At 42.1% G+C, this 19,953-nt stretch overlaps 1 protein-coding gene across 2 annotated transcripts in view; it reads left to right on the top strand.

The window, feature by feature from the left end:
- The window catches only part of LOC116979698 (ephrin type-A receptor 3-like), a 269,657-nt gene that overhangs the window by 212,889 nt on the left and 36,815 nt on the right, over positions 1–19,953 (top strand). For both annotated transcript variants that reach the window (XM_033031401.1, XM_033031402.1), the window contains exon 9: positions 17,308–17,375. In XM_033031401.1, coding sequence (XP_032887292.1) covers positions 17,308–17,375 — 68 coding nt within the window. The remainder of the gene's footprint in view (positions 1–17,307; positions 17,376–19,953) is intronic.

Genomic DNA, 19,953 nt, shown 5'->3' on the forward strand with positions numbered 1-19,953 from the left:
TTTTTACAGCTCAATCCAGTTATCGGAAGTTTGTGCAGAAACAATGAACCACAGGTGATGGTTTATTCCAAAGATAAACACAAAGTGCTGGAGTAACTCAGCGGGTCAGGCAGCATCTCTGGATATAAAAGACCCGTTTCGGGTCGGGACCTTTCTTCAAGCTCTTCATCTTCCACCCACTGTGTCTGAAGAAGGGTCCCGACCCTAAGGGTCCAAACCCAAAAGGCAAACAGCCCACTCGATTGGTACTCCTCTCACAATTCTATACATTATGTACTCCCACCTCCAGCACAGAGAGTCTGCAAAGTGTCCCATTTGTAATATGCTGTGCAACTACTTGGCAAGACTTGTACAACAGCATCACCTTAATCAGTAAGGGCAGCAAGAACATGAGAACATCATGACCTGCAAGGCCCCTTCCTAGTCATATACAGTGTAACTGAGATATTTGTTACTGCTGTGGCATCATCACTGGATCTAAGTTCTGGAAATGTGGATCAAAATGCACTCGTCAGGAAGGCAATTCACACCTTCTTCTCAATGGCACATAGAGATGGGCATTGGAAGCCATGCCTTTCACAAGCCTCAGATGTTTAAGTTAAATAAGGTCTTCTAATTGCCTCTTCATTATTTGTTACATCTTGAAGCATTGCATGGTCCACAAATGTTGAAATTATGCTCTACAAATCTTTGTCCAGGATATTCACAGATAACGGCAAGAGAGGGTTCCAACTGGTTGCTGCAAACCAGGGTAGTGAGTCGTCAAGCTCACAAGAGCTGAGAGTTTATGTCGACAAACACAGCCTAAAGATGATAGCGGCTTTGTTACTGTGGAAACAGATAGAGACCAAATAAGCCTGAGACCGGCGGGTGCAAGCAAACTGGAGAGCAGCTGCAATCAAAGCTCCATGTCGAGGTTAAAAGAGTATAAGCAACACTGTTTGCCTACAGTCTACACTTACTAAACACATAAACATAAACAGACCCTCTATATGGTGTGAACAGGCAGTGTTTTTGGCAGTTCTCTTAAAATGCTACAGAAGTGATGTTGGCAGTACAAGCAGTACAAAATGAACCAAATTGTACTGCCAAAACTAATGAGTCAACCATAGCAATGGGTAGACAGGGAAGCAGGCTACTCCTCTGCCCAGAATAAGCAGACTATGACTATTTGGCTTTTAGCAAGAAGTTCATACAAGAAAAAAAGCCCAAAGGATAAAGTCAGGAGACATAAGCCCCCGTCCCACTTAGGAAACCTGAACGGAAACCTCTGGAGAGTTTGCGGCCCGCCCAAGGTTTCCGTGCGGTTCCTGGAGGTTGCAGGTGGTTGCCGGAGGTTGCAGGTAGTGGAAGCAGGTAGGGAGACTGACAAAAACCTCCGGGAACCGCACGGAAACCTTGGGTGGGGCGCAAAGTCTCCAGAGGTTTCCGTTCAGGTTTCCTAAGTGGGACAGGGGTATTAGGATAACTAATTTATAGCAATGTTGTGGCCTATAGCTTAAACATATTCAACATCTAACCTTCCCAAACAGCAGAAAGCCTTTTGAGAGCTGATTTAAAAAAATCTGGTCATATATGTGATGTCAGCACACTAACGATCCCACACACTGCGACTTAACTAGTTCAGTGTGGAAAAACACAACCTAAAATAGAATAAAACTTTAATAAAACAAAGTAGGAAATCAGGATGCAATGTCAAGCCCCCCCTCTCCACTTTATTTTCTCTTCTCAGCAACCACAGTTTCACATTGATGGTGGAAAGCAGAGGACAGGATCATAAAAAATGCATTCTTCAAATTATTGATTTCAGCTACTCAAAACATGAACCTGGGATTCTTTTACTGAGGTTAGCTACTTTACCCCGGCTCCACATAAGCAAAAAAAAAGCTGACGTGATCCGTGGGCACTTCTGTTTAGTGTGATTTGTGGCATTTTGTTGCAGATAGTTTTAAAGCAGTTTAAAATGGAGTAGCGTTATGACCTGGGCTCCCGCAGTGATTGCTGGAGGAAGATAGTTTGCGATTAGTGCTGACCAAACATGCTTATAAAGGCAGTGGTAGGCTTCAGTCGGAGTAGAGCATCAGCAATTCTGAGCACCACATGAGAGGAAGGATGCAAAGGTCTTGAAGAGATCAATAGAATGGTAGCAGTGATAATAGCTGATATTATTCTCCTTTGAAGAATGGTACAGCAGTCTACGCTGTTGCCTCACAACTCCAGGGACCTGGGTTCGATCCTGACCTCTGGCACTGTGTTTGGACTTTGTACATCCTCTGTGGGATTGCCCAGATGTTCACTGGTAACCATGGCAAAAATAGACACCCACATCCTGAGGATGTGCTGGTAGTTTAACTGGCTTCTGGAAATTACCTCTCGTGTAGGTAAATAGCAAAAATAAATTGAAATCAAATGGGAGCTGATGGGCAAGAGACCAAGAATAAAGTTGTGAGGGAATAAATAGCGAGAGAATGGGATTGCTCTGCTGGGACCCAATGAACTAGAGAGCCGCCTCCCGAGATATAGTAAGCACATTACGCTGAGATATTTAATAAACGTGAGTAAAATTATTATTTCTTATAGAGATGGGAGATGTATTGGCAGCATGGTTGGACACAGATCAAACATTTAAGATGATTGGCAAATGTGCTGGGGGAAAGATGAGAGGAATTACATTTATGCTCTTAAGTGGTGGACTGGGACACAAAGTCCACATGGATGGTAGGGAAAATGCAAGAATAACTTTCAAAAGGGAATTGGATAGCTACTTAGATCTATGTTATCCAGTTAACAACTGCCCCTGCCATTAATTTCCCTCTCGTGGCAATAGTGCACATTAGAGAGATTCACTGGAGGCAAATAAACCAAATGGGCCCATTTGTGCTTTAGGATAATAGGCTTTTAAATGCCAAACTCAGCTCTTAGTTCACACAGTCAGCAGTTCAGGTCAGGTAACACTCAGCCATTGCAAGTCAGATAACATAGATGCCATTGCAATTGTTCACGAATTAAAGGAGTTAAAATAAAAGTCAGCAGCTTCCCGATGTTGGGGGAGTCCAGAACCAGGGGTCACAGTTTAAGAATAAGGGGTAGGCCATTCAGGACTGAGATGAGGAAAATCTTTTTCACCCAGAGAGTTATGAATCTGTTGAATTCTCTGCCACAAGTCAGTAGAGGCCAATTCACTGGAGGTATTCAAGAGAGAGATGGATATAGCTCTTAGGGCTAACGGAATCAAGGGATAAGGGGAGAAAGCAGGAACTGGGTATTGTTTCTGGATGATCAGCCATGATCATATTAAATGGCGGTGCGAGATCGAAGGGCCGAATGGCCTACTCCTGCATCTATGTTTCTTAAAGACTGATTCATTCCACAATCTGCAGAGTTTCCCTAACTTTCCAGACTTTGCAAGATTCCCTGCTTGTTGTAACAATTGGTTCAGGTCATAAATCTGCACTTTTAAAATTGGGTTCCAGGGTTTCCACCAGTTCTGAAGTTACTTTTAGAAATTTCTGGCAGAATGGAACACATCTTCAGACCCATGTCGACATACATTATGAACAGTTTGGCTCAGGGGATACCACGAGACAATGAGAGATCTGTAGAGTTTGGTGAAAGAATTATCTACACCTGTTAAAGCCAGTGTTTGGTCAGCTTTCTAAAAAATAGTAAAAACTACATAAAAACTCACTGCCATTTGTGGGTTTAGCATCCCCACTTTGCTTTTTCACTGTAAGGCAGATCAAGTTTTTTTTTCTCTTTCTTTATTTGTTCAACACATACGGACATTTATATTCCATCCCTAATTACCCCTGACCTGAGGAGATAATTAAGAGTCCATCATAGTGATAAATCTAGAGTCAAACGTAAGCCGATTGTGGTTAGGATGGCAGATTTCTTCCCTGAAGGATATTAGGGAAACAGATGGGTTTTTTCAATGATTCAGTGGTTTCATGGTTAGCGTCACAGTGACTAACTTTAAAAAATACCAGATTTATTGCATTACTTGGATTTAAATTCCCCCAGTTGCTACGGTGCGATTCAAACTCATGTCTCTTGATCAATGGCCCAAAACTGATCACCAGCCCATAACCAAACCACTCTGCAGCCCTGCCTTTACTCGGTCCCTTGCCAAAGGAATTACTTTCCTGTTATTGTAGCCACAGTTGGTACTCAAGCTGCTTTAGCAATAATAAGGTTAAATTCAGTTATGACTTTAGAGATACAGCGCGGAAACAGGCCAATCGGCCCATCGAGTCCGCGCCGGCCAGCAATCACCCCATACACTAGCACTATCCTACACACTAGGGAAAATATTCAATGTTACCAAAGCCAATTAACCTACAAACTTGTACATCTTTGGAGTGTGAGTGGAAACCGGAGCACCCGGAGAAAACTCACGCAGTCACAGGGAGAACGTACAAACATCTGGCACTGTAAGGCAGCAACTCTACCACTGCAGCACTGTGCCAGCTGCTACCATTGTGCCACTGTGCCACCCATTAAATAAACAATTTGGGGATGAAACACCCCCATCGGTAATAATGACCTGTCAATGTCCATATTGCCATTTAGATAAATCAGATTCATTAAATCCTTTAAAGACGGCTGGCATAGTGGCACAGTAAGTATTGCCACTGCCTCGCAGTATCAGAGACCGGGGCACAATCTTGACCTCGGGTGCTGTCTGTGTGGAGTTTGCATGACCTCCCTCTGAGCACATGGATTCCCTGTGGATGCTCCAGTTTCCTCCCACATCTTAAAGGCATGAAGGCTGGTGGGTTAATTAGCCATTGTAAATTCTCTTGAGTGTGCAGGTGAGTGATAGAATCTGGTGGGAGGTTCATAAGAATGTGAGCAAAATCCATGAATCTTTGAAGGGACATGGATTTTCTATTCATCTTTGCCCACTGTGATTCCACACTGGAGTATGTATGGCACACTGCCGCAGCTGGTAGAGCTACTGCCTCAAAGCACAGGAGACCCAGGTGTCAATACTGACCACAGTTGTCGTCTATGTGGAGTTTGCACGTTCTCCCTGTGACCATGAGGGTGTCTCCTCCCACATCCCAAAGACTGGCGGGTCTGTAGGCTAATCAGCCTCTGTAAAATTGCCCCTAGTGTGTAGGGAATGGGTGCAATAACAGAACGAGTATGCACTGGTTGGCATGGACTCAGAGGTCCAAAGGGCCTGTTTCCAATCTATCTTTCAAACAACCATAGTTAAGTAGCTGACCTTTCAAACTGTTCCCCTGAATTGACTTGGCAATTCATTCAGTTTCATCAAAACAGATGCATGTGGAATAATTAGGATAAAACCTGGCATTAAACTGGAACAAGATTTTAAAATGAGCACTTAATGACCCGCCCAATCCTGCAAGGCCAAGATTGGGAGAGTTGTCCCACCGATTAGTCAAGCACAGCCTGACGTCGTCACACTCGTGAAATCATACCCTTCAATAAATACATGACCACACCATCACCATATCCTGAGTGCGTTCTTTCCCTTGCATAGGTGGTGAATATGGATAAATCCCTACAAGGAAGCAGCTCTGAGAGCCCTCTCTACTGATTCCACCTTCTCCAAAGTTTTCATGCATCTAATTACAGATGAGTCAGCCATCCAAAAGTTCACATTATAGTAGAATTAGGCCATTCAGCCCCTCGCGTCCACTCCACCATTCAATCATGACTGATCTCTGCCTCCTAATCACATTTTCTTGTTTTCTCTCCATAACCCTTGGCACCCATCCTAATCAAGAATTTGTCTGTCTCTGCATTAAAAAACATCCACTGACTTGGCCTCCACAGCCCTCTGTGGCAATGTTCCCCAGATTAACTAACTCTCTGACCAAAGAGGTTCCTCCTCACCTCCTTTCCAAATGAGCGCCCTTTAATTCTGAGGCTATAACCTCTGGTCCTAGAATCCAGATGAAGAGTCTTGACCTGTAAAGTTCACTGTCCATTTCCTTCCATAAACAATATGTGAAAACTATGGAGAAAGACTTCAAACTGTCTTTCTACAGAGTCTTACTCCTACTCTGCAAAGAGTAGGAGTAAACAGGTCCTTTTCAGAATTGCAGGCAGTGACTAGTGGGGTTCCGCAAGGCTCAGTGCTGGGACCCCAGCTATTTACGATATATATTAATGATTTGGACGAGGGAATTGAATGCAACATCTCCAAGTTTGCGGATGACACTAAGCTGGGGGGCAGTGTTAGCTGTGAGGAGGATGCTAGGAGGCTGCAAGGTGACTTGGATAGGCTGGGTGAGTGGGCAAATGCATGGCAGATGCAGTATAATGTGGATAAATGTGAGGTTATCCACTTTGGTGGCAAAAACAGGAAAGTAGACTATTATCTGAATGGTGGCCGATTAGGAAAAGGGGAGATGCAACGAGACCTGGGTGTCATGGTACACCAGTCATTGAAAGTAGGCATGCAGGTGCAGCAGGCAGTGAAGAAGGCGAATGGTATGTTAGCATTCATAGCAAAAGGATTTGAGTATAGGAACAGGGAGGTTCTACTGCAGTTGTACAGGGTCTTGGTGAGACCACACCTGGAGTATTGCGTACAGTTTTGGTCTCCAAATCTGAGGAAGGACATTCTTGCCATAGAGGGAGTGCAGAGAACGTTCACCAGACTGATTCCTGGGATGTCAGGACTTTCATATGAAGAAAGACTGGATAGACTCGGCTTGTACTCGCTAGAATTTAGGAGATTAAGGGGGGATCTTATAGAAACTTACAAAATTCTTAAGGGGTTGGACAGGCTAGATGCAGGAAGATTGTTCCCGATGTTGGGGAAGTCCAGGACAAGGGGTCACAGCTTAAGGATAGAGGGGAAATCCTTTAGGACCGAGATGAGAAAAACATTTTTCACACAGAGAGTGGTGAATCTCTGGAATTCTCTGCCACAGAAGGTAGTTGAGGCCAGTTCATTGGCTATATTTAAGAGGGAGTTAGATGTGGCCCTTGTGGCTAAAGGGATCAGGGGGTATGGAGGGAAGGCAGGTACGGGATACTGAGTTGGATGATCAGCCATGATCATATTGAATGGCGGTGCAGGCTCGAAGGGCCGAATGGCCTACTCCTGCACCTATTTTCTATGTTTCTATGTCTTCACCCATCATTATATTGTGTGGCTCTGACATCATGGTAAATAGAGTAAATTAGAAACAGAGGGTGGCAGATTGACTCAGCTGCTACCTTGCAACACCAGAGATCCAGCTTCAATCCTGATCTCAGGTTCAGTCTGTGTGGAGTTTGTACATTCTCCTTGTGACCACATGGGTTTCCTCTGGGTGCTCTGGTTTCCTCCCACATCCTAAAGATAAAGTCCTGTGCATAATTGTAGATAAAGTACCCTCTGTAAATTGCCGCTAGCGCATAGGGAGTGGATGAGAAAGTGAGATAATATAGAACTGGTGTAAACTGGCGTTCAATGGTCGGCGTGGACTCGGTGGGCCTGGCTGTATTTCTAAACTATGATGCCACAGCTCATGAGGAAAAAAAGAACTGCAGATGTTGGTTTATACCAAAGCCAGGCACAAAGTCTAACACGTTGTGTCTATCTTTTGCATAAACCAGCATCTGCAGGATTTTATTTTTACCCTTTGGGTCTGAAGAAGGGTCCCAACCCGAAACGTCACATCCTTTTTTCTCTACAGAGATGCTGCCTAACCCGCTGAGTTACTCCAGCATTTGGTGTCTATCTTCATGTAACGGCAAGGATACAGGGCTCATCCATGCTGACCAAGATGTGCATCTAAGCTAATCTCATTTGCTTGTGTTTGACACATGTTCCCCAAAACCTTTCCTACCCATTTAACTGTCCAGTTGCAGTTGTCTTTTAAGTGTTGTTGTTGTACCTGCCTCAACCAGATGTGGACTCCCAGGTATTTAAAGCAGCTCGCCCTATCCACTTTCCCCCCTTAGTATTATACACTCCAATATCAATTTTCCCTGAATAAATCACATTGATAATTGTTTTTGAATGAAATAGCATCCTTAGTGTATTGGGTTCTGCACTTCTGATGCTGAGTGGAAGCCAAATACACCGATGTCAAATAACTGACCCTGCACCATTGACCACCCTCAGGGAGTGGGGCAGGAATTTGACAATCAAAGAAAAAATGCTGGCCTTTGCGATTGGATTTAAGACATTGTTCAGCCATTGATGTTTTGATCAGTAGTTGAGTGAGACCAAAACATTCAACCTTCTGACTCAAAGGCAAGAATGCTGCCATTGAGTCAAGCTAGAAACAATAACTTTACAGGGAATGCACTGTGTGTACAAAGTACAAATGGGAGCTAAGAGAGTTCATTTGCAGTGCATAGTGCTGCAGTTTTCTGCATCATTGACACTAATGAAACAGATATATGTCCTTTATCATCAACTTCTTGCAGTCCATAATACTTGAATCCATTTCAGTATTATGGCTGCAGTAAAAAGACAGATACTGATTAAGTTAATCGTGACGATGTTTGCATCCTGCCAGGCAGAATTATCACATCTGTCAACCGATTCTGAACCGCCGTTGAATAGAACCATCTCCTGGTCAGAGACGAGAGCTATTATAGAAACACTGTGCACTCCAAGAGGCAAGATGACATTCAGAATAAAGCTTGAGTCACACTGCAAAGTCTCTTGAGTGTTGTTAAGATTGACTACAAACCATTACATGGTCTCAGAACTGGGATGAAAATGGATGGTTTAAAACTCTCAGGTCATTTGACATCAGACGAAAATGAGCACAGACCTTTGAATTTTTTTAACAGGAGCAAAGCAAAGCAGGAAATGCAGACTTAATTTTTTTGCACCCTGGAAGAAAATTACTCATGCAGATATGTTGAATAACAAGCTTCAAGGGAAGAGGAGAGGCATTGACCAATAAGGCACGGATCAGTAGAAAAAAGCATATTCCTCTTCTGAACATATATAGGCTTATGAAATATGCCTATATATGCCTTATAGAATATGCTTTATAGAAATATGCCATAGAAATATGCTCAAATGCAGAGACAAGCAGATTCCTAAAGAAATTGCCTAAAACAACAGAAAGCAGAAATCAGAACCAAGAAAGCACAATCAACACATCTAAACAATTCTATATTTATCATAAATAAAATGGATGGTATTTCATGCAATTACAAAATAAATCAGATCAATATACAGGAAAGATCATGTCTTAACAATTTGACTGATTTTTTTTTAAGAAGGTGAGAAAGGTAATTGCCACAGTTTGTCAATCCACTGATTGACCACATCCAACAGTGGATGAACAGGCAGGGGTTTGAGGAATAAATGTCATGTGCAGGCAGTGAGATTTTTTAAATTTCGTATCATAATCATCACAGACATTGTGGGCTGAAGAGCGCTATGCACATCTATGTTAATCTAATAAGTAGATCATCAGTTTTGGTAAAATGTGCAAAAGGCAAAACTATCCAGCATTCCAACTACAAGGTATATTCAGCATAAAACGTGACTGAATTTGCTGATGTATAGTCCTAGAGCAAGCCATCATCATTATTATGATGGAAGGCAATTCAAAACAAAGTTTGCAGGCTCATTTGAGATGAGAGATGATGTTGAGTGGATAATCAGAGCAAAATGAGTGACATAAATGTTTACTAGTAGCTTACTGCCACAGCTCGAATGTAATGGCCTGCCACTGGCAATTTATAAGAGATGAAGCAAAAATATCAGCAGCTCTAATGTAAAGTTGGTTATGTGCTTCGGCCAAAACCGCAAACTAATGGAAAGTATAAATGTACGCATTGGAACAGAAAGCATAACCATATTCTTTGAATTTAAATATCCTAGCATTTCCCACAAAAATGAAAATTTAAATAATTAGAGTTGCTGGAAATCTAAACTAAAAATAAAAAGTGGAAATATTTTAGATCGAAGACCCTTTCTTCTGAAACATTACTCCATTTCTCTTGAGTGAATGAATACTTTATTGTCACATGTGACAAGTCACAGTAAAATTATTTGTTTTGTATAGCCAAGGCATGCAAAGAGTCACCACGTAAGCGATAGGAGCAGAATTAGGCCATTTGGCCCATCAAATCTACTCTCTAATCTATCTCTTCCTCCTAATCCAATTCTCCTTCCTTCTCCCCATAATCCCTTACACATAAAGGGCCCCAATAAAGTTATAAAGTATCCCACGCCAGGTCTCCCTCCCCCTCCCCCCTCACGATGGTTCCCCCACGCCGGGTCCTTCTTTGTTCTCCCCCACCACCTCTCCTCCTCGCAGCGGTCCCCCCACTCCTGGTCAACCTTCTCTTCCCTGACCTGCTGAGTATTTGCAGTATTTTCAGTTTTTTTATATTTAGTTCAAGCATCTGCAATGTTTTTTTTAACTTGAATTTACTTGCTGAATTCACTGCCACTTTTTTTCATGCATGCTTGACCTGAAGATGTTCGACGATGTTCTGTGCTAAAAAGGATAATGTGGCTGTGCCTGCAATGGATACAAAACTGTGCTGAAGCATTTAAGGACATGGAAACATTGCAGAAAAAAGAGTCAGCTCGCATCAGCTCTTGAAGTTATAAAATAAATTATACTCAAAATGAGCAAAATCAGTTACTCTCAGTTGCCCCCTATGGTTAAAGAAATTCCTCCTCATCTTTCTAAAGGCCTTTCCTAAGTCGATATTGACTAAATGCACTGACCCACCCTCATCAACCTTCTTGGTTGCTTCTTCAAAAAATGCAATCAAATTCATGAGACATGATCTCCCACACACTAAACCATACTAACCAAAACCTTATATTTCCAAATTCATGTATATCTTATTCAGCATATGAAAGTTGTAGGCAAAATCAGGATACGTGTTTTATTTTTTTTTAATATGGTTGTTTACACTTAAGAAGTTGGAAGAACCAGTGGCTACTCCAGATCCTGCTATTTAGGCTCCGCTGACTGGCTATTAGAGAGGCTATGTGCCACAAAATGGACCATATGTTCAATTATTGGGCATCATGTTAGAATATCGTGCCAATCATTGGACCACACTTAATGGAAATCTACCCCAAAGTTTATCTACCTGATAAAACCTAAACATCGTGCACAGAACTTACTTGGAATCTCAGTTTCAAACAAATAACATTTACTGGGTAGAATGGGAGATGTAGTCAAGTCAAGTTTATTCGTCACATACGCATACGAGATGTGCAGTGTAATATTGCAGACATCCAGTGACCAGACAGATATAAACTTAGCTTGTGCTTCAAGATGTGTGCTGCCTTTTTTGGTGTAAAATTGCAGGCATGCTGCACATAGGAGCATAACCTTTCTCAGTTTGTGAACTATTTTGTTCTTCCCAGTATGTCAAATGACCACCTTGCGTGGGATTTGACAGCCGGTCTCAGCTCTATATATTATGTATGAAACTCCAATTGCAAGTACCGTTCTAGCCGCATGCTATGCTAAATTGAGCTCTATGTTAACAATTAATTACGAGATAACTCTGTGTGTTTCACAATCCTTGGACCACACATTACTCTATAACGCCTTTGAAAAAGAAAACTATGCTTAAATGTTCCTCTTCAGAGGCACAATGAATGCACATAACAACTTCATGTTACATTCCTCCTCAAGTATAAAAGAGCGGACAGACATCAGGCGAGTACCAATCACTAGGATTTCAGATAACAAACTTTAACACGGTGTGCAGCTATTTCCTCACAGCTACCTCCAATCGTTCATTGTAACTTTGGTGGACAGACATTAAATAGGTTTTCTATTGATCCACCGTTGCAATTCGGTGAGCCATAAACAAGTGAATGGGATTCTGCCACTTAATCCCGACAACAACATAAAATGGAGTTCCTACTGTGCCACTGTATTTACCATTGCTATATCAGTTGCAATATAGGGATAGAAACATAGAAACATAGAAATTAGGTGCAGGAGTAGGCCATTCGGCCCTTCGAGCCTGCACCGCCATTCAATATGATCATGGCTGATCATCCAACTCAGTATCCCGTACCTGCCTTCTCTCCATACCCTCTGATCCCCTTAGCCACAAGTGCCACATCTAACTCCCTCTTAAATAAAGCCAATGAACTGGCCTCGACTACCCTCTGTGGCAGAGAGTTCCAGAGATTCACCACTCTCTGTGTGAAAAAAGTTCTTCTCATCTCGGTTTTAAAGGATTTCCCCCTTATCCTTAAGCTGTGACCCCTTGTCCTGGACTTCCCCAACATCGGGAGCAATCTTCCTGCATCTAGCCTGTCCAACCCCTTAAGAATTTTGTAAGTTTCTATAAGATCCCCTCTCAATCTCCTAAATTCTAGAGAGTATAAACCAAGTCTATCCAGTCTTTCTTCATAAGACAGTCCTGACATCCCAGGAATCAGTCTGGTGAACCTTCTCTGCACTCCCTCTATGGCAATAATGTCCTTCCTCAGATTTGGAGACCAAAACTGTAAGCAATACTCCAGGTGTGGTCTCACCAAGACCCTGTACAACTGCAGTAGAACCTCCCTGCTCCTATACTCAAATCCTTTTGCTATGAAAGCTAACATACCATTCGCTTTCTTCACTGCCTGCTGCACCTGCATGCCCACTTTCAATGACTGGTGTACCATGACACCCAGATCTCGCTGCATCTCCCCTTTTCCTAGTCGGCCACCATTTAGATAATAGTCTGCTTTCCTGTTTTTGCCACCAAAATGGATAACCTCACATTTATCCACATTATACTGCATCTGCCAAACATTTGCCCACTCACCCAGCCTTAAGGATGTTATTTACTTAACATTAACACAGCGGAGACCCCATACAGAATGTGTAGGTCAACAGATCCTGACAACAAAGGAGAAAGCAGCGTTGAGAAATATTTGTTTGCTTTTCAAAGGCTTTTTTCACTTTAAACTGTTTGATTGGTACATTTATTTCACGTCAACCTTGCCATCTGCGGAGGAGTCTTTTTTCTTCATTTCATGGTCTTCTTCCTACGGGCTATGAAGTGATCTTTGGACATTTCCTCCTTCAGAAGTGCCAGTGGTTGGCTGCTCGAGAGATGGATGGCTGTACTTATGTCCACTTATTCAGTACACATTTCTGTTGACTTGGGCAACCACCATCTGTTCTTCTTTGCAGCAGCTGCTTGGATTCTTATTACATTGAGATATGAAAATAGAGAATTTCCGTGGCCCACATTCTCATTGGAAGATATTAACTGAACTTGATAACTTATTTAGTTGAACTGTTGAAATCATTATTTTATGGCACAAATCTTACCATTTAGTTAGCCTGGTTTAAACCATCAAAGCTGGACACAGATCAGCAAATCAATTTAAAAGAGAGTTAGATAGATCTCTTAGGGCTTGCGGAATCAAGGGGTATGGGGAGAAGGCAGGAACGGGATAGTGATTGTGGATGATCAGCCATGATCACATTGAATGGTGGTGCTGGGCTCGAAGGGCCAAATGGCCTACTCCTGCACTTATTGTCTATGTATCTATGTAAATGAATCAGGTCCATTTTCTGCCTTTCAACATTGACCTTCAACAATCAATCTACAGCAGGATCCTAGAAAAAAGATTATCGCTTTCCACTGCTTGGGAGCTATCCCTTGGTGAAAGCAGTCATCAAAGATAATATTCACCCATCCCCATAGTTAGCATAGGCTTTGGCTGGCTGAAGAGAAATGTGTTCAAGGACAAATAATTCGAAAACCTGGCTCCAACTATTCTCTACTGAGGAACAGACAACCTCAATAAGCTTCAGATACATGGTCAATCTGTTGCAAGCATCTCAAAGCATGAGAGATAGCACCAACCCTACCTCTGTAGAATCCTCCAAATGTATTTGTTGGGTAAGTGAATCAATATCAACATCCTCTACCAGGACAATGCTCCAACACTAAAGGTTTGATGATGCTTAGTCAGCCCTAAATGCCTAGCATCATATTTGTGAAACAAATGCACTATTTCAGAAGCTGAGGGGCAAAGTTTAAAGGAGATCTGTGAGGGCAAGTTTTTTATTTACACAGAGAGCGGTAAGTGCCTGGAATGCACTTACCTGGAATGGTGGTGGTAGTGGCATTTAAATTGTTTTTAGATAGCCACATAGATATGCAGGGAATGGAGAAGGACGGATCACTTGTAGGCGGAGGAGATTAGTTTAACATGGCATCATGTTGGGCATGAACGTTGTGGGCCATAGGGCCTGCACCTGTGCTGTACTGTTGCCACCTTCGAGTTTTTCCATGAAGACATTGAATCCAGGGCAAAGAAACCGAGAGAGACTAATTACATTTGCTCTTGCTCTTGCTCATGTGCAGGTGCGGCAGAACTTCAGTTGAGGGCAGGTATCTGTCTACATCCAGAACTCAAACAATGGTGTCTACGATACACGCTTTCAAGATTTATGTCATGATAACAGCATCTTGCCCACAGAGTGAAGAAAAGCATTGAATGGCACAAACTTGTTACACTTCAACAACACTTGAACAGTGCTTAATAACTCAAACGGATTAACTGGCTCATATCTCATTGCTGTTGCGGAGACCTTATGCACATATTGTCCACCGTAGTCTCCAACATTTTAACAATGATTCTACTTAAAAAGAATAATTGGCTGCAGAGTACTGAGATTTCCTATTGTATTGATAGGCACTATAAACCGAAGTTTCCTTCCCAAATATCTGAAGTAATACACTTACACTCTAATGGGCCTGTCCCACTTAGGCGACTTTTTAGGCGACTGCAAGAGACTATGCAGTCGCCACATGTTTGCGAGTGGTTGCCGGGGAGTCGCCTTCATGGTCGTGAGGAGTTCCCGCATTCTGGGAACTAGTCGCGGCCTCATTATGATTGCTGTTAATTTTTCAACATGTTGAAAAATTAGCGGCAACTAGAATGAAGCCGCCATGGAGAGTAGCGAGAATTCGCGAGCCGTAGGTGGGTCGCCAGGAGGTCCTAGTGGGTTGCCAGGGGGTCGGAGATTCTCATAGGTTGGAGCCGGTGCTGACCGGTGAATTTCATTGGCTCATTCGGAAAAAAAGGTGTGTGTGTGCGTGTGCGTGTGTGTGTTCCAGTTCCCGGCGACTACCAGCAACTTGAGAGTCGCCGGCAGTCCGCTGAACAATCGCCTAAGTGGGTCAGGCCCATAAGCTGCCTTACCATTTTCACAACAAACTTCTCCATGTTTACCGCTGCATTTCAATCCAAGATTTTGGAAAGGAATGCCCATCTTCACTCCATAACGGATGCTGTTCCAGGGAATCAACAGAGTGAAATTCATGTTCATAAATCATAGGAGCAGAATTAGGCCATTAGGCCCATCTAGTCTACTCCATCATTCAATCTTGGCTGATCAATCTTTCCCATTCAACCCCATTCTATAAGTAACTTAATTTCTATAACTTAAATAGCAGCAGGGACAGAGATTTTTGGATGATATCTGCTAGTCTTTTCCTGTTATCTACTTAGGTTCCACTAGTGCATTAAGTACTCAGTCCTAGTTGGTATAACATGGTGCAATCTTGTAGTACTGGTGGGTGAAGATTCTGCCAATATTGCAAAGACTAAATATCAATAATAGCATGTTGCAGTTTAATCTCCTCTTATAACCTGCTGGTTGAAATATTGTGTTCAAAAGGGAACTGCAGATGCTGGAATATCGAAGGTACACAAAATTGCTGGAGGAACTCAGCGGGTGCAGCAGCATCTATGGAGCGAAGGAAATAGGCGACGTTTCGGGCCGAAACCCTTCTTCAGACTGATGGGGGGTGGGGAAAGAAAGAAGGAAAAAGGGAGGAGGAGGAGCCCGAGGGCGGGCGGATGGGAGGGTGGGAGGAGACAGCTAGAAATATTGGTTGAAATATTGTACTGTTTTAATACTTAAATCAACATTGGGGTGGAAGATTGCAACCTTCACGTGGTCCACCCTGTTTCGACGAATGCAATCAACCTGGCATGCACAAACAGAAGATCAAACGGAACAGGTTGTCTTACAATTTTAGGCTGTGCACGCCATATGCAAGAAGAAGAGGTAGAATCAACATTTATTTACAATGGCAACATTTGGATATTGCAAAGGAACTTAATGAAGCTCATGAAGGATGTGTCTTCAGATGACGTGTTGTGCCGTATCATCTTTCTGCGAAGAAGAACCTCTCTGGATTGAGGCACTGTTCCACTGTATAGAAAACCATTGTTTATCTGAAAACTGATTACTGAAAAGAATTGGGTACTCATGGTATTAATCTTGGCTCCTCTTTGCAAAAGAAACTTGCACTCCCACAGATCTTTTACCTGTCCACGCAGTTTTCTTCTCCATTTGTTCATCTTTTGCATCCTTTGCCCCCTCTCCCACCCATCAGGTTCCATGGCAGCCTCTATGCCACCTCTCCCGTGCATGGCTATACACTGGTCTCTTCCCCCTCAGTGCTAATGTAGGTCTCTTTTTTCACTCTCTAACCTGTTGTCGCTCCAGTTGCACAAGCAAATAGACGATTATTTGGTTTCCAAAAATGAACACATAATGTCCGCCATAATTCAGATAATTTCTACCATAATCAGCATCAAAAACAATGCTCAGCAAAAATAGGAAAAAATACATTCTAACTTATGTTAAATTAATTATGGCTTGATAGCATTCGTGACCACGTGAATAGTATCAATAAGAGACCGTTAAGAAGTGACTCATAGTTCTTCTGAAGAAGGGACCCAATCCAAATCATCACCTCAGTCTGAAGAAGGGTCCCGACTCGAAACGTCATCTATCCTTTTTCTCCAGAGATGCTGCCTGACTGGCTGAGTTACTCCAGCACTTTGTGTCTATCTTCGGTATAGTTTTTAAAGATGTTCAGAAGGCCCAAGGAACAGTAGTAAATATTAAAATTGGCTTCATTGCCTTTATGTCTGGACAACCAAAATAATGAGCGACTTTCCTATTGCTCATCACTCCAAGTGTGCTGGTTGGAAGGTGTTTGGGTAGAAGCTAAATAAACACAGGCCAGCACCCAATACTGCTGCCTTGTTGTCCCCTGGCTTTGTCTCACAGGTGCTCAAAGCGAGAGCCTTTGAATGAGGTACTGGAGACCTCATAACAGCTGTGTCTGAAGCTTAGTCATAAAGAAAAAAGGAACATGAGGAGTAGATGTATTTTTTATTTAAACACTTCTTATAATTTCCCTTCTCTGTTGTTGCATGAATCACAAAAGCGATAACATTCGCAGCGAGCAGTTTATCTGTTAGATCGGTTGAACCGATGACTTCTCTGCAGGAGCAAGAGAACGTTTTGATTCTTTTCATTGATGTATCTCCCTTTATGTATTCCAAAGGCACTGTGGATACATCAAAGCAAAGCAAGACCCAGACGAGGAAAAATTGCAGTTCCATCATGGGCAAGGTAAGACTAAAGACAAAAGTTTAAATGAGATTGCAGTTTAAAATATTACTAAAAAAGTAAATGACCTCACTGAGATCATGAGCTAACATTGCCAAGTCGTCTGCTTCTCAGCAGAGAAGTTGTACTGAAAAGGCTTTCACTGAGTGTCTAAAGGAGAAATGAATAAGCAAATAAAATTTAAAACTAAATGCAGTTTCTCCTGATGAAATCCAACTACACACCAAAATTATTTGTTGAAGATTCCATTTGGCTTAATTCTAGAGATATATCAAATTGATGGAAACAATTTTGTTTTTCTGCTCCAGATTGATGGCAATGAACCAACATTAATCTATTTTTAAGGTGGTTCAGGACATTGCTTGTTTTGTGAACTTGCAATTGGCTCGGCAATTGTGCTGCATTTCCAAAGTTCCCTACATTCAGGGAAGATTCCATAGATTAGAGAATCATGAAGATAACTTATTTATTCAAGGAAGTAGAGAATACTAGTCAGTTGGAAGATGTGTCATATGGAAAATGTTGGAAGCCATTATTAAAAACATTCCAGCAGGGCGCTTAGTAAATCTTATGTTAGTCAATGTGGTTTTGGCAAAAGGGAAATCATGTTTGACCAATTTATTGAATTCTTCAAAGTGATAACATGTGCTGTAAATAAAGTGGAACTGAGGAATAAATGTGGATTTCCAGAAGGTATTTGACAATTTGATAAGGTACCACATTAAAGGTTATTGCAGAAATTAATAACTCATGGCATCAGAGGGTAACACAAAAGATGGCATCCTGTTACATAGTCAGAGAAATGGGCACAAATCAGTCTTTACAGATATTCTGTGGAAACAGGCCCTTTGGCCCACTGAGTCTGCGCTGACAAGTGATCACCCCATACACTAGCACTATCCTACACACTAAGGACAACGTACAATTTTACTAAACCCAATTAACCTACAAACCTGCACGTCTTTGGAGTGTGAGAGGAAACCGGACCCGGAGAAAACCCTCACGGTCACAGGGAGGACGAAAAATCCGGCAAGTGGAGTATAATGGGAGAAGCTGGAGGTTGTCAATTTTGTCAGAAAAAGGTATATTATCTAAGTGGTGAGAGAATGCAGGGTTTAAAATTGCAAAGGGGATTGCATGACCTGGTGTGTGATTCACAAGAGGCTAATAAGCAGGTACAGCAGTAATTAGGAAAACTAACAGAATATTATTGCTTATAATGGAGATAATTTACACCAAAAGTATGGGATTTGTGCTTCAGTTACATAGTTCCTGGTGAGGCTGAATATGACATAAAGATGGTGCTGCAAAGTAGCGACTTTGTGCAGGCAGCATACAGAAACAAATATCACTGGTATTTTAGTTAGAATGGATGTAAATGCTTTGAAAGCAATTTAGAGAAGGTATACCAGACCGATACCTGGAATAAAGAGATCCAAGAGACTGCCAATGCTGGAACCGACCCGAAAAGTAATCAGTCCATTTTCTACATAGATGCTGCCTGACCCATCTGGAATAAGGGTTGTCCGATTGGATAGAGATTGGATGGGCTGTATCCTCTGGAGCTTTGAATGAGATACAACTGGTGAAACATATAGGTTCATGACAAGACTCGACAGGGCGGATGTGGAAGACACGTTTCCTCTAGTGCAGAATCTAGAACTAAGCGGGTCAGCCACTTAAGACAGAGAGGTGCAGTGATTTTGTTTCTCCTAAAAGGTAGAGAATCTTCGGAATTCCCTTCTCAATTGTGCTTGAATATTTTTAAGGTTGAGGTAGATAGATTTTTCATAAACAATACAGGATACTAGGAGTAGGCAGGGATGTGGAGTTCTCAGTACAATCAGATCAGTCTTAATCTTATTTAATGGCAGAGCAGGCTTGAGAGGCTTACACCTACTTCCAGTTCATCTGTTCCCATATCCACATCCATAATGATGAACTTCCATGTAGAGAGCAACCAGAGTTCATCCAGCAAGGTCCTGCTTGGTGCCAGGACCTTAGACAATGCTGTCCAGACACAAGGACTAACTAGTATAAGCTCTGCCCATAAACACCTCTTCAACTTTGTTCAATGCCTGTGGATGTTCCTGACACTCAGAAGCATTCTAAAAGGCATTGAAAAGAATCAAATAAAGTAAAAATGTTCAAAGCTATTTAAAATGTAAAACAAATTTAAAGGCGTAAAATACATAGAATTGTGTGGAATAAGAACAAAAATGAAAAGAAATGTAACCTAGCTTGTCCTTATCTTTGCTTTTCATGGCTATAATATCCACATACCAGTTAAGGGGCACACAAACCTTGATCAGAGAGCAGATTACTCAATGTAAATGTGGTCACTTTCAGCAAGTTATTTGCAAGTACCCTTGGACTTCACATGGAGAAAGCTTTTCCACGAGATATCCATTGGCAGGATGGAGCTAGGAAATAATCAGTGAAGCACGACCAGCAACTTTCACTGCCAGTTAGGATGCCGTATGCGTTGTGGGTTTTTTTTCTTCCTTCATTTTGAGACCAGCATTTATTACTTTGAACTGAAGGCATCACATCGGAAAACAGTTAAGAGTTAACCACATTA

The sequence above is a fragment of the Amblyraja radiata genome, chromosome 13 (assembly GCF_010909765.2).
Source record: "Amblyraja radiata isolate CabotCenter1 chromosome 13, sAmbRad1.1.pri, whole genome shotgun sequence".
Classification (NCBI taxonomy): Eukaryota; Metazoa; Chordata; class Chondrichthyes; order Rajiformes; family Rajidae; genus Amblyraja; species Amblyraja radiata.